This window comes from Mesocricetus auratus, unplaced genomic scaffold, assembly GCF_017639785.1.
Source record: "Mesocricetus auratus isolate SY011 unplaced genomic scaffold, BCM_Maur_2.0 Super-Scaffold_15014, whole genome shotgun sequence".
Lineage (NCBI taxonomy): Eukaryota > Metazoa > Chordata > Mammalia > Rodentia > Cricetidae > Mesocricetus > Mesocricetus auratus.
The window spans coordinates 19,944,169-19,966,105 of NW_024429186.1; the positions used below are offsets into that span (position 1 = coordinate 19,944,169).

The window sequence follows — 21,937 nt, forward strand, 5'->3', positions numbered from 1 at the left end:
TTTTTACTTAATAAAATAATAGCTCATACCATGGCATGTTCGTTTTCACAAATTTGTATCATTTTCCTTGGTTATCTCTTCACTCTGCTCCTCTCAATCCCTCTTAGAGTTTGAAGAAATGTTAATGAAAAATACTCTTTTTTGTTTATATTCTTCTCTTTGTTTTTAACTTGATAAATTTCCATGACAAATAAAGGCTATATAAGTGTTTTATTTCCTTCTAACAGATATAAAAAGAATTGTTTACAATGGCTTTTATAATTATATCTTTACCAGGTAGGTAGAGATCCCTCAATTCACATATGGGACACAGAAACCATTAAACCATTGTCTATATTAAAGGGCTACCACCAGTATGGCGTCTGTGCAGTTGATTTCTCAGGTAAGACTCCTCTTACTTCTATATAGTGTTTAAATCAGTGTTACCTAAGCTTGCTATTTAGTTATGGCCTTCACAGTTTTTATCAAAGTGTGCATGCTGTTGTAATAAAACACAATGATTAAACTAGGTTTTCGGGCTTGTTTATAATTACAGCATAATGACTATAGCTATAAAGTCTTTCTAAAATGTCCGTGTTAATATCAGCATGAGAATGGCTTTGTGCAAAAATACCTTAAAACTATCACAGTTATTCTTGTGATGTGTACCTTCCCTTTGGGCAAATTTTGCTGTTAATCTTTTATACCTTTAAAGTAAACTTTGAAAATGTTTAGGGTGAATGAAATGTGAATGTTTTCTTGGTATCTCTATTGATTAGCAACTTCAGTGCATCTTAAGTTTATTTCATGCTATCAGTTTAGCAACTATAGATATACCTGCAGTGAAACCTGGTGTGTGGATTGAAGAAAACTTTTTATTGAAGAAGTGTATATTATGGTTTTGCTGCTTTAACCGAAGTCAGTTATCCATAAGTGAGAATTGAGGGAGTGGGGAACATATATACACATATATTTTCAAGAATACTAATAGTCAAGAAACAGGAAAATGTAAAGCAGACTGAGTGGATCACCAATAAAAACATCAGTGGTAGCACTGAACAACTAATTAAGGTTTGCAAAAATGAGGAAAAGTGGAAAAGGTTCTCTTACAGTTTGACTTACAGTCCATCAACACATGTGCTTCTGTCAGTATGTCATAATAGTCATGTGTTCCAATGTTTAATATAGTCATTATTTGTTGTTTGGTAACAGTGATGACTGAAACTTAACCACTAAAACTAGCCACGTTAGTGACAGTGCATTGTATCCGATGTTTTTCATTTTATGAATTTTTCATAGTCACTGAGTTTTTATGTCACAATAGAGTTAACAATGAATTTAATTAAAATAGATGTTTTATTTTCCTTTCTTATTTTCTTAACACAGACTTTGGTTTTATTTTTAATTGACTTATAATAATTATTTATATCAATAGGGTGTAGGGTGATTAATGTCTGTGATGTCAGCAATGGATCCTAAGACTTTACATAGACCAAACAAGTGCTCAACCATTGAGCTATATCCTCAGGCCCTAGTATAATGTTTTGATAAAGGCATATATTATATAATAATCACCTCACAGGATATTTAGGATATCCATTATTTTATACATTTACCACCCCCATCCCATGCCTTCTTCTCAACCTAATGAATACATAAAATAACTTAGGTCAAGTGTGATAATGATTAAAAAAACATTATCCCAGCTTGGAAGATGACTCTATTAGTAAAATTACTTGGGGTCTGAGCCTGTCAACCTGGGTTCAATCCCTAGAGCTCATATAAAGGTGGATGGAGAGAACCAACTTCATATAGTTGTCCTTTGACTTACACACACATACACACACACACACGCACACACACTAAAATTTAAGTAAAAAGAACCATTATACCCACTCTCCTCTAAATTCTGGTTCTTTTCATAGATGTATACATGCCTAACATTTATCATTACTTTTTCAAGTTGTAAATATAGTGCTTAACGTATTAGTCAATTTTTCTGTCGCTATAACAAAACACCTTAAGGTGACTACTACTAAAAACAGAGACCTGGCTAGCTTAGTTATGGAAACTGAAAATTTAAGTCATGTGGCTCTCTTGGCCTATTGGTTCTGCTTGTAGCAAGAGTCTCTTTGGCTGTGTCACAGTGTATCTATAGCATCCTGCTGGGAGTAGTGTAAAAGGAAGAGATAACAAGGTGAGTCAGGAAGCCAGGGAGTTTTTTTGTTTGTTTGTTTTGTTTTGTTTTGTTTTTCAAGACAAGATTTCTCTGTACTGTAGCCTTAGCTGTCCTGGCACTTCCCCTGGCCTGGAACTGACAGAGATCCGCCTGCCTCTGCCTCCCGAGTGCTGGGATTAAAGGTGTGCCCCACCACAGCCCAGCGAGATTTTTATTACAACAACCATTACAATAGAGCTAGCTCTTCCTGAGGGAGCTTTATACCTTTCTTAGGGCAGAGCACCCAGCAGTTTAATCCCCTCACACCAGGTCCATATCTTTTTTTTCCCCTTTTATTAAAATCAATTTTTATTTAAATTAGAAACTTTCTTATCAATCCCAGTTCCCTCTCACTCCCATTCTCCCATGCCCCCCACTGACTCCTGCATCTCATCCCCATTTACTCCCCAGGGAGGGTGATGCCTTCCATGGGGGATCATCAAAGTCTGTCATGTCATTTGGAAAGGGCCTAGGCCCTCTGCTGTGTATCTAGGCTGAGAGAGTATCCTTCCATGGGGAATGGACTTCCAAAGTCCATTTGTATACTAGGGATAAATACTGCTTCCACTGCAGAGGCCCCATAGACTGCCCAGGCCTCCTAACTGTCACCTGAGTTCAGGGCCAGGCCCATATCTTAACTGGTCTACCAGCTTACATCATCACACTGGGGGTCAAGAATCCAGCGTACAGGACATGAGGTGGAGGGCCTGTTGGAATGAGAACCTGTGGCTCTAGAAAACGCATTAATTAGATGGTTTTGACTTCAGAATCTCATCGTTTTGGTTTTCACAGCTGATGGGAAACGCCTGGCTTCAGTTGGAATAGATGACAGCCACACCATTGTACTGTGGGACTGGAAGAAAGGGGAGAAACTGTCAGTGGCAAGGTAGGGAGACCCCTTACCATGTTGGTAAAACACTAGTGTTACCATGTGCTTCACTTTTTTGAGGTCAAGCTAATATGTGAGATTTTCATGATTATCAGCTTTTATTACCTTTATTACCTTTAAATAAACATAATCAAGCTAAAAGATAAATGATTATTATTTTTTGTAGGTTTAACCCCTGTGAACCTTAATGTGCCTTAATAAGACATTGGAAATTACTATTTCAATTTACCATTACAAAGAGTGCATTCTACTAAAAGCTATTATATACCAGCTGGGAAACATGGTAAAATGCTCATATATTTAATTGAAAAACGACGTACATGTATCAAAAAAGAAATTGTATGTTGTTTTTCTAATATTTTTCTTCATTTCTGTCTTCTAAACTGAGCCTGATTTATTTTATGATAAAATACTAACAGTTCTTAAAATGGGAAGTAGTTAACAATGTCAGAAGCTACATTTTAAGTTTGTTACACCCTCAAAGGGAGATGGTAAAGTACTTAAAAATACGAATGCTTTTGCATAGTATAGAAATGATATCTAAGGACACAGTATTTTCAAAGGAACTTTGAGGGGTTGGTAAGATGGCTCAGTGTGTAAAGTCACCAAATAATCTTAGTTTGATCACCAGGGCCTACGTGGTGAAAGGGAGAAGTGATCCCTGTACACTGTCCTCTCACTCTGACACACATTCTGTGGTATGAACAACTCTCCCCCAAAATAAATAGATGTAATAAAAGGAATATTGAAGGGTGTGCTAAGTTGTAAGGAATTACTATTTTAAAATTTCTCTAACTCATTCATGTCATAGCCAGCTTTCCCTGGGCACAGTACAGCGGGTCTCATGGGTACTATCTAAATGAAGTTCTGTTTTCACTGTCCTACTGTCTGGAGAACCTGCTGAGCAGGGTTAACAATGCATAAATGTATAAACGAATGATTTCACAGCCTGAATGTGAGAGACCAGCAGGAAACAGCTGTCTAGTGGGTGGAGGGCTCTAGCTGGGATGTAGTTGTCTTGGGACGGATTCTCTGCAGAGCTAAAGCATCCTGGTTTATTTCAGAGGCAGTAAAGATAAGATTTTTGTTGTGAAGATGAATCCCTATGTGCCTGATAAACTAATTACAGCCGGGATTAAACACATGAAATTTTGGCGTAGAGCAGGTAAGAAAATGTTTCTTTAACTCCTTTAAAATGATAGAAAGCATTACCTTTCAAATAACCTAGCTGGACTGGATTGATATGCTGGACTGGATCCTAGGATAGAAAAGGACAATTTTTAGAAAATATGAAATATGAATAAGGCCTCATGTTCAGTTAATAATACTGTGTAAATAATGGTTTCTTAGTGTTGACAAAGGGATAATGATATTAAGGTGTTAGTATTTAGGGAAACTAGACAAAGGACTATGCCGAAGATGTAACTGTTATTTTACATCTTTCTATAAACCTAACATTATCCAAGATAGCCTTATGGGTGGGAGGGGGTCATAGGTCAGGGGTAGAATGTATTCCTCAAATTTCTCAGGTTCTGGTTTGATCCCCACCATCAAAAAGAAAAGGTTTCATATTTAAGGGATGCTCTTGTCTGGTTGCATTTTAAACAAAGATGATTTAACCTGTGGGATTAGTCAGTTGATGTACAGATTTCTCCCTTTTGTTAAAGACATGTTTTAGTCTAAACTAAAACTGAAAAATTTCACAAAAATGTCTTTTATGCTATAAAGTAATACAGAAACACTCTATTTCTTTGGTCATTTGTAACAAATATGAAATGAACTCATATTTTACCACAAAACTCCTTTTTTTCAAATAGGATAGTGTATTTATGTCAGCAATGTGGCACTGAAGTCTCAGTGAACTGAAACCTTCCAGAGAAGATACTTAAGTATGAGAAGTGAAACATCAGAAAACAACAAACTTTGGGATGACATTTCCCAAGTTCACCTGACTTCCAAGTTGTGAACTATATGGGGTGCGAACTCATGTTTCAGATTTGTATTGAATGCTGTACCAGAGACTCAGTCAATCATAGTACTACAGTTATAAAGTGAAATAGAATTTAGGATTTCATTCCTATAAATGTAAATAAGTTTTTCAAGTATCAATCACTTGGAATTGAAAATGCCTACTAACACTTGAGAACACACACACACACACACACGCACACACGCACACACCTACATGTTTGTTTTAAATAAGAGGTTTAAAGAAAGTAAATGCTGAGGGCCTGGAGAGATGGCTCAGTGGTTGAGAGCATTTGCTATTCTTCTGAGGACCAAAGTTTAATTCTGCTCATAGGTAGGGGATCCAGTGCCCTCCTCTGGACCTTATGGGTGCTGCATGCATGTGGTGCATAGGTATACATGCAGGCAAAATACACATACATATACATAAAAAAACTTGTCACAGACTCCCTTCAATTATAAAAAATTTTTAAAAGAATATTAGTGCATACCTTAAAATTGTAATTGAGTAACATTTTTCCTGAAGTTTTGTTAGACATCTCATAGCCTTGGATCAAACTCATAAATGGATAAATGATAAGGTTTGATACCCATTTTCAGTCTTCCATATTTTCGGAAGTCAGATACACAGAGTTCATTAGGCAAGTAAAAATAATTACTTGTTTTCTTTAAGTATTACCTAACCCCTTATGTACATAGTTTTAGGCAAATTATTAGTTGAAGGAATACCTTAAGCATGAGGTTAAACTGGATTCTCATGCTATTTTTTCCCCAGGTCTATACTTTTGTAACTGTGGACATGTTTTTTTTTAATGAATCAGGGGGAGGATTAATTGGAAGAAAAGGCTACATAGGCACTCTGGGGAAAAATGACACAATGATGTGTGCAGTGTATGGATGGACTGAGGAGATGGCTTTTTCTGGAACATCCACAGGAGATGTGTGCATCTGGAGAGATGTCTTTCTTGTAAAAACAGTTAAAGCCCACGATGGGCCAGTGTTCAGTATGCACGCATTGGAGAAAGTAAGTAACCTAAGGTAATTTTAAGTTAAATACAGTTATCATGGAAGGAGTACTGCTTTTTACTTGGCTTGGCTACCCAACTGTAGTCTGTGTTTTTCCTTCTTTCCAAATCCCTAAGTATATGGAATAGGTATTCTGTTTAAAAACGTGTTTTAAATTTCATATAGTAGCACATACCTGTGACTCCAGCACTCAGAAGATGAATGGAGGAGGATCCTAAATTCAAGGTCATCTAGTTCAAGGATGCCTGAACTACATGAGACCCTATCTAAAAAAAAAAACAAAAATAAAAAAAATGAAAAGCTTTTGCTAGAAGTAGTGGCTCATGTGTATAATCTCAGCACTCAGGTGGATTGGAAGTTTGAGGCTAGCCTGGGCTATAAACAGAGACTCGCTTAAAAAAAAGGAAAGGAAAGGAAAAGAAGGGTTGCTGAGATGGCTCAGCATCAAAAATACTGCTCAGACCTGACAACCTATGTTCAGACCCTGGAACCCGTGGTGGAAAAAGAGAACCAACCCTCAGGAGTTGTCCTCTGACCTAGCCTTTCTAGGCTGTCTCTCATGCACACCCAAATTATTATTATGAAAGAAAGGAAAATAAAAGCTTGCTATATTACGCCCCTGCTATGCTTCAACATCACGCTAAGCGCTCTCTGTATAATCATGTCCTATTCAGTGCCATTGCTGTTCCTTCTTTTGCATGGTAAAGTGGGCTTTGGAAGGATGTGTGGCAGGTGCAGCTCATCACCCACTGGAGAAACTACTCTTTTGGCATCCTCTCCTATTATCCCTGTAAACATCTGTAGGTCTGTGTTGATGTTTGGGAGCTATAACAGATGCTAAGTCCCTGTTATTCAGAAGCTGTGACTTTCATCTACATTCTTTTCTCTATTGTTTTTCAGTGTAAAGCAGGGAATTGTTTCTGAGTGTTTTGGTCTTTACTAACTGGAACCCTTTGTTTTCATAGGGATTTGTAACCGGAGGAAAAGATGGTGTAGTAGCCCTTTGGGATGACTCCTTTGAAAGATGCCTCAAGACCTATGCTATAAAAAGGGCTGATTTAGCCCCAGGATCCAAAGGTGATTTCTTATTTAGCCTATCATTCAGAAAAAGACTTAATTATTCATCAATGTGATCGTCCACTGAGGTGAAGCACAAGCAATATATTTCCCTTCTTGATGTGCATCAGAATTAAATAGAACTTACTTAACATGATACCAGAGTCACCCTCCTCCTTTCTCTGATGCACTTGATGAAATACTAACTGTGACACTCAACGTTTAACTTTCATAGTTACCAGCATTCAGGAATCTGTTGTCAGGCTGCATTTTGAGTCCAGCTCCCAAGTCTGAAAACCTGAGAACCCACAAAGGAAGGAGAGACCTGTGCTGGCTTCCCCTCTAGCCATGCAGGTCTTTTGTTGTCTTTGTGTGCATGTGTATGTGTCTGTGCATTCCTTCCTTTCAGGGACTGTGCCACACTGTAGGCATGACACCAGATAATGCAGAAATATTAAGCTACACAAAATAGGGATGTCCTATGATATTTTATTGAGGGAGAAATCACTTGTGTGAGAAGACAAGAAAGCCGAGAACCAAAGGTCCGCATGCTGTTCTCTGGGCCTCAACCAGAACCCAAAGAGAAAACTCTCCTCCCCCTAGCTCCTTTATTCCCTGTATGTTCTACATACTTGTGACCACACCCAAAAGGTGTGGTCAGTCCTCAGGGTACATAGATCTCTCCCTATACCACACTCCCTCTGATCTTGAGGCCTTTTCTGCAAGCTTTTGCTTGCTCCCAGAGTCTGTTCTTCCCTCCAGTGACAACCATGTGCTCACTATTCAGATCTCAAACAGGATTTATTCTAGATGAATTCACCCTCACTTCCCACTTTAGGAAGTTTAGTTGCCTTCTTAAAGTCTGCCTTTCTAATAACCTCCTCACACAAGATCTGTTGCAAGAGTTAGGTCTGCCATGCTTGCCAATATGTTACCGAGTCCTGAAGGTAGCTAGGACACACTGGATGAAGGGATATATCTTACACTGAATTGGAGTTCCTGGTTTGGATTTTATAAATGACCTTAAAGGGAACAGGAAGAAGGAGATTTGCTAATATATGAGGCAAAGAAGTGGTTATCAGAATGATTGTGTGGGATCTGGGTAGAATGCAGTTCTGTGTTGTTCCCTTATTCTGAGATTAACAAATTGAAAGAAGGAAACACAGTGCATCCTTAGAATTTATAAAATATAAAAAGAAACACAACTTCATAATGTGACTTTTACCTCCCAAATAGCATCAGTGGAAAATATACATTCTGGGATTAACTTCATGTCTACAAGAACTTTTTCCCTTTAACATTTCAGGTTTGCTCTTGGAAGATAACCCATCTATACGTGCCATATCATTAGGACATGGTCATATTTTAGTTGGCACAAAGAATGGTGAAATATTAGAAGTGGATAAAAGTGGCCCAATAACACTTCTGGTCCAGGTACTTTAAATACTGACGTGTACTTTTCTTCCTTTGCAGTTCATGCTTTCATTCAAAATTGACACTGGTGAAAATGATGCAAAATGAATTAGGGAAATTAGCTCAGTGACTAGACATAAGTAGTAAATGAATACACATGCTCTCATGCAGAATTATTGCCAATGCTTAAGTAAAACTTTATCACTAATTGTGAAATCAATGGAACAAAAGCTAGTTATAATTTATTTGACCCATGCTGGGCGTTGGTGGCACACGCCTTTAATTCCAGCACTCGGGAGGCAGAGACAGGTGGATCTTTGTGAGTTCGAGACCAGCCTGGTCTATAAGAGCTAGTTCCAGGACAGCCTCCAAAGCCACAGAGAAACCCTGTCTTGAAAAACCAAAAAAAATTTTTTATTTGACCCAGACATTCATTTTGTGTTTAATTTAACATAAGATATTTGTTTTCTGAAACTCTTTGGTTAAGTATGTCTTAAGTGTATGGCTTACAGAAGTGAAAAAGAGCATAACTATAAACTCAATGTTAATGAAAATATTTGTTAGTGAAAGAAGCTAGCAAGAATTCAGAAATAAACTTTCTAAAACAACTAAGTCTCACTGTGGTCTGCTGATCTGGAGCTTGTTGTGTAGACCAGACTGACCTCAAACTCATGGAGCTCCACTTGCCCCTGTGCCTGCTTCTGCCTCCTTTCTTAATGCAGACATATTTCTTTAATTCTCTGCTTCATTCTTAGCAGGACACCAAAGAGCATGCACAGAACACTGCTCATGCCTTATCTAGTGTACTTAGTGCTTTCTTGTTAATACCCTGTCGGCGAGACTGTAAAAGGCAAAACATGTACTAATGATAGCTTATTAATCTCACCTACGTAACATGTCTTTGAAATAAAAACACACTAAAGTCATTGTGAGGTTTCTGGGATGTGTGTGAGTGTGTGCATGTGTGTGTGTGTATGTATGTGTGTGTGTGTGTGTCTATGTAACTCTGACTAACCTTGCACTCATGATTTTCCCCCTTGGGTCATATACTACATGTCTGACTAGTCAGACAGTATTACTACAAATACTCTTAGATGTAAATACAGAAGAATTACTTTTTAAATGTTCATAGGAAAAGATTTAGAAATCATAAATAGTGTCTATTGAGATTTTAAAAATTGTGGGGTGGGGAGCTGAGAAGAGTTGGAGAGGGGATAAATGTCAAAATGCATTGTACATGTATATGGCATTTTCAAAGAGTAAATGAAAATACTACCGTAAAAGAGAGAGGAAAATTTTATAAAAATTTAGTAGACTTATTTGAGCACTAAAGTACTCATGCAGAGGACCACAGTCAAAATCAGAAGAGATCTGGGGAAATGTGCTTCAGTATAGGCAACAAGCTCTTGTCAGCTAGGTGCAAAAAACAGAGATCCATTTGGTTGGTTATGATTTTATTAAACCTTAGCTTGACATTATTGGCAGTTTGAGATGGTCACATTCTCTGATTGGAGCCTATTGGTGGCCTTTGTTTGGTAAAGTATTTGGTTTCATCTTAGTATTTATGTTAGCTTTCAGGTTACTTACATAATAACCTAAAGTATATATGTTGTCTTAAAGGCCTCAGTAAAATTGAATACATCTTTTTAAAAAATGGTGCTAGGTATTTAGGCCAGGGTCTTATGCACACTGAATATATACTGTACCACTGAGTCATATCCCAACCCATCTTACTAATTTTTTATATTGATTTTAATGTCTTCTTTGCTACTTGACATTGGGGTTCATGATAGCCTTGCCTTAGCCATTATTGTCTAAATGTATAGTAAATCCAGTGAAACAAATCAAGCAAAGGTTTAATTGTTGGAAATAAGTAAAAAAAAAGTAGTAATTTCGGATATAACAACTATATACCTTGTATATTGAGTTAATAAATTGAAAAATTATTAAAACTGATAGGCCTCTTGTAATATGAGTTTAAAACTGAACATAAATAAATTAGTTGTGTTTCTTTATATAGTAACAATATGAATAAAATATTACATAAAATATTATTCATAAAATAAAACTATATAGTAACCAGTATTTTATATTATTTTATTATTTTTACATGTATTCATTGATTGAGGCATGTGTGCAGAAGTCAGAGGACAACTAGGGGGAGTTAGTTCTCTTCTTCCATCATGGGATCTAGGAATCAAAATCAGATTGCCAGGCTTGGGTGCATGTGCCTTCATTGTCTGATCCTTCCCACTGGTTAGTCCAATAACCAGGATTTTTTTTTGGTTTTTCAAGACAGGGTTTCTCTGTATTGCTTTGGAACCTGTCCTGGAACTTGCTCTGTAGACCAGGCTAACCTCAAACTCACAGAGATCCGCCCGCCTCTGCCTCATGAGTGCTGGGATTAAAGGCATGCGCTACCAACACCTGGCAATAACCAGGAATTTTATAGCTAAAATATGAAAGACCTACACTAAGGAAATTATGAAATTTTAATAAATATATAGGAGATCTAAATAAATGATAAATTCTGTGTTATAAATCTGTGACAAGATTTTTTTTACAAAATCTGCTTTTTAAGAAGTACCTAGAAGAGAAAATAAGAATAAGGAAGAAAATGTTAAGACACTCTCCATAATAAAAATATAGAAAACACAAATTTATATTATCTAAAAAGTATGGGAGTGTGTATCCCTAACAGGATGTTAAAAGACAGCAGTGTTTGTAGCAGTGCTGTCTGTAGATCAGTCCGGGGATCTGTGCTAATGGGATCAAGTTCTCATGAACACAAAATAGTTCTTTAGTCACTACAATCTCTAAGTTACTATGAGCAAGGTTCTCTGGTTTTCACTGTACAGTCTTATTTTGCTAAACTTTTTCCTATTTTTAATGCTATTTTAAACAGGATTTTCTTATTTATTTCAGATTGTACTTTTCTAGTATATAGTGCAGTTGGTTTTGTATACATCCTGTAAATGGGAACTTAGGCCTATAGACTGCTAATTTCACTTATTAGTTCTAACAGTGTTGCAGTAGATTCTTTACCATTTTTTATGTACAAGATCATGCCACCTGTAAATAACTGATTCACTTCCTCATGTCAGTTCTGGTTGGCTGTTACTTCTTTTTCTTGGCTTGTTGCCCTGGCTAAAACTTCCAGTATAACACTGAATAAATGCAGTGAGAACAGATGTTATTGCTTTTGTTCCTGGTCTAAGGATAGCATTAAGTTTTCTACCTTTAAGTATGATGTTAACTGTAGAATACTGCCTCCCTCCCTCTCTCCCTCCCAACCTCCCTCCCACCCTCTGTTCCTTGCTAGTTCCCTTCCTCCTTTCCTTCCTTTCTTATTTTGAGACATAGTTTTGTATTGTAGGTTGTCCTGACTTGTCTGGAATTCACTATGTAGATTAAGCTGGCCTTGAATTTGCAGCTGTCCTCTTGCCTCAGATTCCTGGGTAATGGTAGTATGGGCTTGCAGGTTTTTCATAATGAAATTTTAGGTTTTTCATAAATGCTCTTTACTAAGATGAGGAATAATGATTTAATTTAATTTCTTTTTTTTCAGACAGGGCTTCTCTGTATTGTTTTAGATGCTGTTCTGGAACTCGATCTGTAGATCAGGCTGGCCTCAAACTCACAGAGATCTGCCTGCCTCTGCCTCCCGAGTGCTGGGATTAAAGGCATGTGCCACCGACACCCAGCTAATTTCTGATTTGTTGAGTGGTTTAAATCATGAGCCAAGAGGGATTTGTCGGATGCTTTTATGTGTCTATTAAGATGCTCATGGTGTATAATTTTCATTCTGTGACAGTAATTACATTGATTGATTTTGAGGTTTGACAACCTTCCTGGTTGCAGTGTATAATTGTTTTTACATGTGATGGATCCCATTTGCTAACATATCGTAGAAGATTTTAGTACTCCTGGTTAGAAAGGTTATTCCTTTGTATTTTTGTTAGCTATCAGGCTCTATAAAATGATTAGTGCCTCATGGTTTAAGAAGAAAGTAGAGGGAAAGAAAGCTTCTAATCTCTTCTTAAAGAAACTGACTTTATAGCAGAATACAGAAAACTATCATCTCTAAATGTGCTGTCAAGAACAGTAGAGGCTGTAATGAAAGAGAATTGGGAAGAGTTTGGTAAACTGGGATGGTATGCTAATAGAAAACACAGACCAATCAGTTTGCCCAGAGGTAAAATCTCAGTCAGGTCTCTGGAGTTGACTATAAGGACAAGAGAAGGCTTCTGGGTCTTGCAGGCTTTAGGAAGTAAATGCATATAGTACAAGAAGAGACAGTGATATCAGGTCTTCTTGAGTCCCAGAGGGGCTTCATTATTTTTTTTTTCATTTATCATTTTTTATTTTAATTTTAAATAGCTTGTTTTAGATGTCAATCCCAGTTCCCTCTCCCTACCCTCCTCCCGCACTCCTTTTCCCCCCATCCTCCCCCCCAATCCTTCCACATAGGGGATATCTAGAGTCTGTCATTTCACTCTGGGTAGGGTCCAGGCACTCCCCTAAGAGTCCAAGCTGAGAGAGCATCCCTCTGTGTGCTATAGGCACACGATGACTGTATTCCAGGGATAGACACTGATCCACAGCTCAGGGCCCCATAGGTTGCCCAGGCCTTCTCGCTGACACTCACATTTGGGGGGGGTCCAGATCAGTCCCATGCTGGCCTCTCCACTGTCGGTCTGGGGTCCAAGAGCTCTCCCCTGTTCAGATCTCTGCTGGTTTTGCCAGCCCATTCTTTGCCAATTTGCTCATCACTCCTCTCTCTCTGTCACTGAGTTCCTTGGGTTCAGTTCAGTGACTAATTGTGTGTTTGCCTCTGCTTCCATCAGTCACAGGATGAAGGCTCCCGGATGGTTATAGACCTCAAGTTCATTATCTGGAATGGGCATTCGAGGTGGTCTCTCCACCATTGCTTAGCTTGCCAATTGGTGTTCCTTTAGATCACTCGAGGTCACTCTGGTGCCTGATCTGTCTTCTATCCTATGATTCCCTCTTCCCCCTATTCTACCCCCACCCCCTCAACTTCCTGTTCCCCCATGACCAACTCTCTTCCTCTTCACCCCCTCTCTTCTTCCCAGCCCCCACTCCCCCCCCACCCCTCGCCGTGCTCCCCATCCATTCAGAGGATCTTGTCTCAGTCCTCTTCTCTTGGGTACTATGCATATATGTATATCTTTTAGGTTCTTTCCTGTTTCCCAGACTCTCTATCAGTGGAAGTGCAGACTGGCACTATCCTGATCCATGTCTAAAATCCATCCTTAGCCATCAGGGAAATACAAATCAAAACAACTCTGAGATACCATCTCACTCCTGTCAGAATGGCTAAAATCAAAAACACTGAAGACAATTTATGCTGGAGAGGATGTGGAGACAGGGGAACACTCCTCCACTGCTGGTGGGAGTGCCGACTCATACAGCCTCTTTGGAAATCAGTATGGAGATTCCTCAGGAAAATGGAAATTAATCTACCACTAGACCCAGCAATTCCACTCTTAGGCATATACCCAAATGAGGCAAATTCATACAACAAGGGCATCTGCTCCACTATGTTCATAGCAGCATTATTTGTAATAGCCAGAACCTGGAAGCAACCTAGATGCCCCTCAACTGAAGAGTGGATAGAGAAAATGTGGTACATTTACACAATGGAGTATTACTCCGCAGAAAAAAACAATGGAATCTTGAAATTCGCAGGTAAATGGATAGCACTGGAAGAAACCATCCTGAGTGAGGTAACCCAGTCGCAAAAAGACAAACATGGGGCTTCATTATTTTTGGTAGCACTGTACTCAAGATAGAGTTGACATCTGGAATAGGAACTGGGAGAAAAGCTTCCGGTAGTTAGCTGTGCACATCAAGCATGTATCCTCCAACAGGCAGCTGGGTCAGGATGAGAAACTGATACACTACCTAACCTGGGAAGCTGGCCCTCCAGCCAGGAGCTGGGGACAAAGCCAGGTGTTCTTGGTTGCAAGAGTCTGTGTTGGTTTCAGTGTGGATCAGTTGTGACCAGAAATAGGGACTGGAATCCAGTACATGTGCCATCACTATTTTGACCAAATTCCATCAGGTTTTCTTTAGTACATTTTCCTTCATTTCTTCTATTTTCTTGGAACCATGTCTGGGTTTTACTGAATTGGAATCTTTCAGTTCCACTTGTGAGCGGGTCTGTGGATGGCCTCATCTAATTCATTTATTTTCAGGTTACGCTAAGATGAACTGTGCTTTCTTTACAGGGACACATGGAAGGAGAGGTGTGGGGTTTGGCCACACATCCTTATCTGCCCATCTGCGCTACTGTTAGTGATGATAAGACCTTAAGAATATGGGATCTCTCTCCTAGTCATTGCATGTTGGCAGTCCGGAAACTGAAAAAGGGTAAGAGGTTCTCTGACTTGAGCAAAGATTAAGCTGTCACAATCTTCTGACATTCACAAACAGCCATAGAGTGTCTCTTATAAAAAATTGTTGGAAATTCTCTCATCTTCCTTGGCCGAAATACATGACATTACATGGTCAGGGTCATGGAAAGGTCCAAGGGAGGGTGATTTTATTCACTTTTTAACTTAACTTGTTGCTTAACCTCTCTTTAACAATATAATGCCAGTTGGAGGCAAGTATTGCACTCACTGGTCCAATAGTATGAGCTTACTTTGATAGTTTTGAATTCTAGTAATTGTTTCTGGAGCTCTTGGTGTAGATATAGATGGCATTATTCAGGTCCTACTGTTCTCTTTTGCTTTTTTTACAGTTCTCTAGTTTAACAGCATTGGACATATGTCTGAATTTACTTGGATCCTTCCTGCTTTATGCTTCCTGAGTTTGTGACCTTTTGTGTGTGTGTGTGTTAATGTTGAAAAATTGTCTGCCAGTGCTAGAGGCTCCTACTAGAAGTACTTCTTTGCATCAGGTTATAGGCAAAACACATACTTCTGTACTTTTGGGTTTAAATATTCTCACTTAGTTATGTTTATTTTATCCAGCGGTAGTTCAAGGGGGGAAGTTGCTTTTCCTAATTTGAAAGGGATATTGTGAACTTTTTCTTTTTTGAGACAAAATCTCACTATGTCTTATCCTAGCTGGCCTCAAACTCTGTATAGATCAGGCCAGCCTCAAATTCACAGAGATCTACCCGCTTCTGTCTCCTGAGTGCTGGGATTAAGGGTATGAGCCATAACATCTGGTGGTATTTGTGACAACTGGTTAAGTTAATATAATAAGAGTACTGGTGTCATGGTGGGTTAATTACGAGACAGTGATAGAAGTGGGACTCTCATAAGAAAAAATTTGAAAATTACTCAATTTTATAAAAATCAAAGAATAAATAGAAGTATAGATACACAATATGACTTAATGTTTATATTCTTAAAAGTCTGAGAAATGAATATATTCTGAATGATTACCAGCCCTTTGGAAAGTTCCCATTAACAGCTTCTTTTGTTAGTTTGCTATTGGCCACCTATAATATAGAAGTGGTATGATTTCAAGTTTTAGGCCAGTCTAGGCTGTACAATAAGACCCCATCTCAAAAACAAGTAACAAAACAGAAGCCCATATATCCTATAGTTTCAGTTTTTAATTATAATCAATTCTGAATTTTAATGGAATTTCTGTTTTTGGATTCTTGCTGTCATTCTATGTCTTTCTTCATTCCATGCCTTCGCTCTTTTTGTAGCACCATATCTCTGTAGATCTCTAGTGATGAACGGTCCTCCATCTATTATTAAATCTGTTAGCACATTTTAATCATTTTTTTTCTTCATCAAAGCCAGGAATCATGGGTTTGCCCAAGTGGAGGTCTCTGAAAATAATTTCTCAGGCTACCAAGGGTGACAGTGTAGAGCTTTGTCTCTCTGCCCCTGTTTCCAGGAACAAAATGGCATATACAATACCAGGCTTAAAAAGGTCTGGAAATTGGAAGGAGTATACATGAATAGGTGGCACAAATCTCTTCACACATTCTCGCTGCATAAAAATTTTTTTCAAGAGGAGCTAGTATGAAGCAGAGTTGCATTTTATTAAGAGATTTTAGTATGGCTTTAAGCACAGCGGTTAGGAGAAGGGCAATTGGGAAGAAAGAGACACTCAAGAGTGTGCTTGTGGACTTCTCGGAGAGATCACACTTCATTCTCTTTTCGGCAGTATACCATTTTGGAGAGTTTGGAGCTATTATGTACAAAGAGTTGCTAAGAACCTTCATAATCATAGGGACCCAACAGGATTACATCTATGAGGTAAACATTTAGGTCACATGGATGTAGAAAGGTAAAAGCAATAGTCTTGAGATCCCCAGAGGCATCTGGGAAAAGAGTAAAGCCTTATTTGAAGTCATATAGGCTTAGGCTTTAAACTCAGTTCATTGGTATTTTGACATTCTTATTTGAAAGTAGTTATAAATAAAAGAAACATCTATGTTGAAAATTTTTAGAGCAAATATTACCACTGTGTTGCTTCTTAGCTGGCAAGAAGCTTCAAGGAGACTCTGAGGTGAGGGAACCCTTTTCATTCTTACGATTCCATAATGCTCCCTGTTTTTTACATCCTGCTTCAAACCTGTGGGTCAGCCTGAGCCCACCTCTTCCTCTCTTCTGGTCTTAGAGGATGTTTTGTTCTGTCTATCCCTCCTGCCTCAGCTTCCTGAGTGCTGGTTATGCTGAGCCACCACATTCAGCAGAGAAGTTGAATTGGACATAGCTGTGCCAACTGTGCAGTGTCATCTAGGACTGTCGTACTGCTATAGCAAAGCTGACCCATTTTGATGGTTGCTTTGTGGCTTACAAACATGAAACTCTTTTTGTCCATCTTTGCTCTAGAGCAGTGGATCTTGACCTTCCTAATGCTGCGACCTTTAACACAGTTCCTCATGTTGTGGCAACCCCCAACCATAAACCTATTTTTGCTGCTATTTCATAACTGTAATTTTACTACTGTTATGAGTCATAATATAAATATCTGATATGCAGGCTATCTGATATGCAACTCATGTGAAAGGGTCATTTGGCCCAAAAGGGGTCACGACCCAAAGGTTGATAACCACTGCTCTAGACTGCTATATTTTGACCCAAGCTATGAGCCTAGTAAAAGACAACACGGGGTGGTTCTGCTAGTTCTTCAGAAAGATAAACATTTCTTTACAAGGCAGCTGCTCCAGGTCAGATTTATCAGGTACAGAGAGAAGCAAGCTATGTGTGTTGGCAAGGGAGTCATAGAATTATGTAGAAGTTTGAGATCTGGATCCTGTCAGAACCCAACCAAATGTGCACATTCACAATTTCAGAGTTTACTATTCAGTGCCCCAGTTTCCATAGAAGAAATGTGGTGAGGCTGTGTAGTTAAATTGACATTATAATTTATCCACAACGTTAAATTTGTGTTTAATGCTTATGGACCATTGGGTGTCAGGAATTCTTTTAAACTTGCTGTGGAAGCTTTAACGATCCCACCTAGTGTTGAACACTCACGACCTGAGCCGGTTACTTCTCTCTGTACATGATTCATGCATTTAGAATCTCTTGCACATCAGCTTTCCTGTAACCATCATTAGCACAGTGTTCATAGGCAGCAGCCCCAGGGTTCCCCGAGGCCTCAAGTAAACAGCATCACAGTCAGCAGCTGGAGATGAGTTGGCTAATTGTGGTGCTTGTGTGTGCCTTCAATTACTGGCATTTCATTTCCTGTTGACTGGGACTCAGACTGCTCAGTCCAAAGGGCACAAAGTGATAACTGCTAAGAGGCAGTTTATTACTAAAGGCATAATAGAGGACTCTGGAGGCTATAAAAGGAACAAGAGAAGAAAGCAGATGTACCTGTAGGGACAGTTGACAACGAAAAAGGAACGAGCATAAGGGAAGTAGTGGCCTCTCCAGGGTGAAATTCAGATCTCTTTCGAGGAGACGGCCTTGATGCCACTACACCCTGTGCCTCCTGCCAGTGGTAAAGGAGTTTTCCAGAATATGTGGACCATGGCTAGTCTGGGAAAGCTTCTACTTTCACAGTCATTCACAGCAACACCTCTATCCCTATAAATACATTTGCTGACCCCAGTGCTCTAGAAGAAAGAACCCAAGTCCCTTTCTTCATTTTGGGCCTTGCAGTTTCCCTGTGATGGTGGACCAGGGACTGCATTAGTGGGGAAGTAATTAGCAATAGAAAGAAGAGTGTATTGAATATATGGCAAAGATCAGCACACTGAGCAGTATAGAATGCTATTTGTAGTATAAGGCTGTGGGAAGATGTCTGTAGTTTAAAGTCCTCGTGTGGTTGCCTTGAGCTGATTTATGTTTCCTGGCATATAATTCATATCATGTAAAAGGAGGGCAGTCCACATTGGCTGCTATGCAGTGTTGCGATCATATGAGCTCCACTGTGCATGCAATTTCCAGTTGTGTAATTTCTGCCATGCAAATCATAGTCATGTAAATAAGAGCAGCTCTGACCAATCAAGTTGCATTCTTGTCCTAGTCTGGTTTCTATTACTGTGATAAAGACCATGACCAACAGCAACCTGGAGAGAAAGGGGTTTAGTTCTGCTCACAGCTGGGGTCCATCAAGAAAGATGGAGCAGGAACTGAAGCAAGATTCATGGAGGAGTACTGCTTACTGGCTTGCTCCTGCTGACTTCCTCACCCTGCTTTCTTACACACCTCAGAACTACCTGCCCAGGGCCAGCACCACCCACAGTGGGCTGGGCCCCCCACATCAGTCATCAGTCAAGAAAATGCCACACGGGCTTGCACACAGGCCATTCTGATGGCAGCATCTTCTCGGATGACTCTAGCTTGTGTCTAGTTGACAATCTAACCAACACAGTCTTAGTGAGAGGCTCAGGTCATAGGATAACAGGTTTCAGCTATGTTATCTCAAGTAGCAGTTTGGGATTCCTGCTTGTGGAAAGTGCCCAAAGGAGGTCACTGTGCCATCTGTGGAGTCTTGGGCTTTCCTGCCACAGTACTATTCTTGGCCAACATCAAGATAGCTGACAAAAGTAGCTACAGGATTCAGTTTAATATCATATAGCAGGGAAAAGAAGTATGGATTTGAAGTTGGCTGGTAATTAAACAAGTTCTATCCAGATTCATGTTTATAACCACCACCTGCACACTGCCATCTCCCCTGTTTGTAGCCCTAGCTTGTTCTCCCGAGAAGGGTTAATTATGTCAGATGCTTTCGTCATGTCTTCCACTGAGTTTCTTCTAGGCATCCTTAACTAAGGGGATAAATAACACATATACTCGTCTCAGTGAATGACATCACTTTTGATCTGGACCTTTGTCTTTTTCTCCTACTCCACACTCCTTACTCAGGTCCTGTCTCCATACTTGTCCATTTCTGTTCCTTCAACTGCTGTCACCTTGCTCTTAGTCATCACTGTCTCTTGATTCTCAAATTGCAGCAATCATTCCTAGATTTCTTCAATACCAATGTATGCTTGATCATTAGGTGATTACTTATTCCCAGTTCAGTCTGACTTTTCATTCTGTAACAGCTTCACCCTATCGCTCAGAATACATGCTAGTACCAAAAACTTTAGGGTTTTGCCTGTACTTGCCATATATCTTGCTGTTAGGATAAGCCCATTATTAACTCTTTATTTTATCAATGTAGCTCTGACCCCTTTTGAAATGAACAGTAACATCATTAATAATAAATAATATTAATATCACATACTTTCAAAACAGATCTTCATAGATTAAACTGTTAATTGTCTGGTGTCCTTTTTTAATTTTAAAGCACTTTACAAAGATAGCCTCATTTTTAAGATTCTGATTGAATAGATCATTCAAAGATAGCCCTTGCCTCCTGCTCCCACCCCCAAGCTTCACTTAGGTAATAGGCTTCTATTAGTCAAAAATTATCTTTCTTTTCGTCTCCTTTCTGTTAAACTAAATGACAGAATGTTTTTGTTAAGGTTAGAAGCTAGTTTGTCTTAACAGAATTTCTTGACTTCTTTGTATGTCGATTTGAGGCCATAATAAATACAGGTTCCTCTATATAACTTAAGGTCCTTAAAGCACATACTCTAAACATATATATGTAACAAGACATCCCCTGATGCTTTCCTTCTCTTTCAGGTGGGAGATGCTGCTGCTTTTCCCCCGATGGAAAAGCTTTAGCTGTAGGTCTCAATGATGGAAGCTTCTTAATGGCAAATGCAGACACTCTGGAGGATCTTGTGTCTTTTCACCACAGAAAAGATATTATTTCAGATATCCAGTTTTCACCTGGTGAGATTGCATTAAATGTATTTAATTACTAGCATCTGTCTGGCAGTGAGGAAATGTATCAACATGTAATAATTTTCTAATTTATTTTACCTCAGATCATAATACACAAAGTGTGTGTGTGTGTTTTCAGTTTGTAGTAGATGTGCATGTGTGGTGTGTATACTGATAGAGGACAGAGTTAGGAGTCCTGCTCAGTCATCATCCACTTTAGTCCTTTACTACCTGAAGCTAGACTACCTGGCAAGGTCAGCAGTACTGTTTCTATCCCTAGCAGTGTTGAGGTCACAGGGTGTGGTCATGCCCAGCTTTTACATGGGTGTGAAAATCTAAACTTAAATCCTTATGTTTTCATTGCAAGCACTGACCACCTTTCCAGCCCCAGAATTTTAACTTTTTGATTAGGCAGCAGGGTGAGGTGTAAAAGCCCTGTACTCGTCAGTGTAAACGCCTCGTTTAATCTTAATCCTTATGCCACTAGTGTTCCAAATGACTTGGGACCAGGACACTTTAGGTGGACTTTAGCTTTCATGTTTGTACTTTTTGATAGTTTATGTCCCCAGTTCCTTTGATTCATTGTCTGCTTCAGAGCTGACTACAGTATAGGAATTACTAATGACAAGACAAAATTTCTTATGTTGATTTAGGTCCTTCCACCCCTCTAAACTTAGCAGGATTGTTTTTGAAGGATTGATTGGATCATACATAACTCTTTAAAATTTGCTGTCCACTGATCTAATGTGTACACTTAGAAAGTTTGCTTCATTTTGTTATTAATGTTCTTGAAATATATTGTCATTTGATATCAACATTTATGTCTGATCATAATATTACTTATGAGACATTTAAGATTTTCTTGAAAAAATAAGCAAAGTTACCTCTAGTTGCAGAGTTAAAAACTCCTCCCACATAGTAGATCAGTATTTATCCCTGGCATACAAATGGACATTGGGCACCCATCCAACAATGAGAGATGCACTATCACCCTGGGCTCTTGGGGGAGGATCTAGGCCCTGTCCTGGATGAAATGACAGACTATGGACACCCCCATGGAGGGCCTGACCCTCCCTGGGGAAAGGAGTGGTAGTGTATGGGAGGGGTAGTGGAAGGGTGAAAAACTCCTCCCACAGGTAGGAAATGACAAGCGAA

At 39.1% G+C, this 21,937-nt stretch overlaps 1 protein-coding gene across 5 annotated transcripts in view; it reads left to right on the forward strand.

Moving 5' to 3' along the window:
* The window catches only part of Eml5 (EMAP like 5), a 122,392-nt gene that overhangs the window by 58,608 nt on the left and 41,847 nt on the right, over positions 1 to 21,937 (forward strand). For all 5 annotated transcript variants that reach the window (XM_040742645.1, XM_021226214.2, XM_013112146.3 and 2 more), the window contains exons 15-22: positions 277 to 382; positions 2,990 to 3,083; positions 4,151 to 4,251; positions 5,876 to 6,078; positions 7,046 to 7,157; positions 8,443 to 8,570; positions 14,804 to 14,945; positions 20,639 to 20,791. In XM_040742645.1, the coding sequence (XP_040598579.1) occupies positions 277 to 382; positions 2,990 to 3,083; positions 4,151 to 4,251; positions 5,876 to 6,078; positions 7,046 to 7,157; positions 8,443 to 8,570; positions 14,804 to 14,945; positions 20,639 to 20,791 (1,039 nt within the window). The remainder of the gene's footprint in view (positions 1 to 276; positions 383 to 2,989; positions 3,084 to 4,150; positions 4,252 to 5,875; positions 6,079 to 7,045; positions 7,158 to 8,442; positions 8,571 to 14,803; positions 14,946 to 20,638; positions 20,792 to 21,937) is intronic.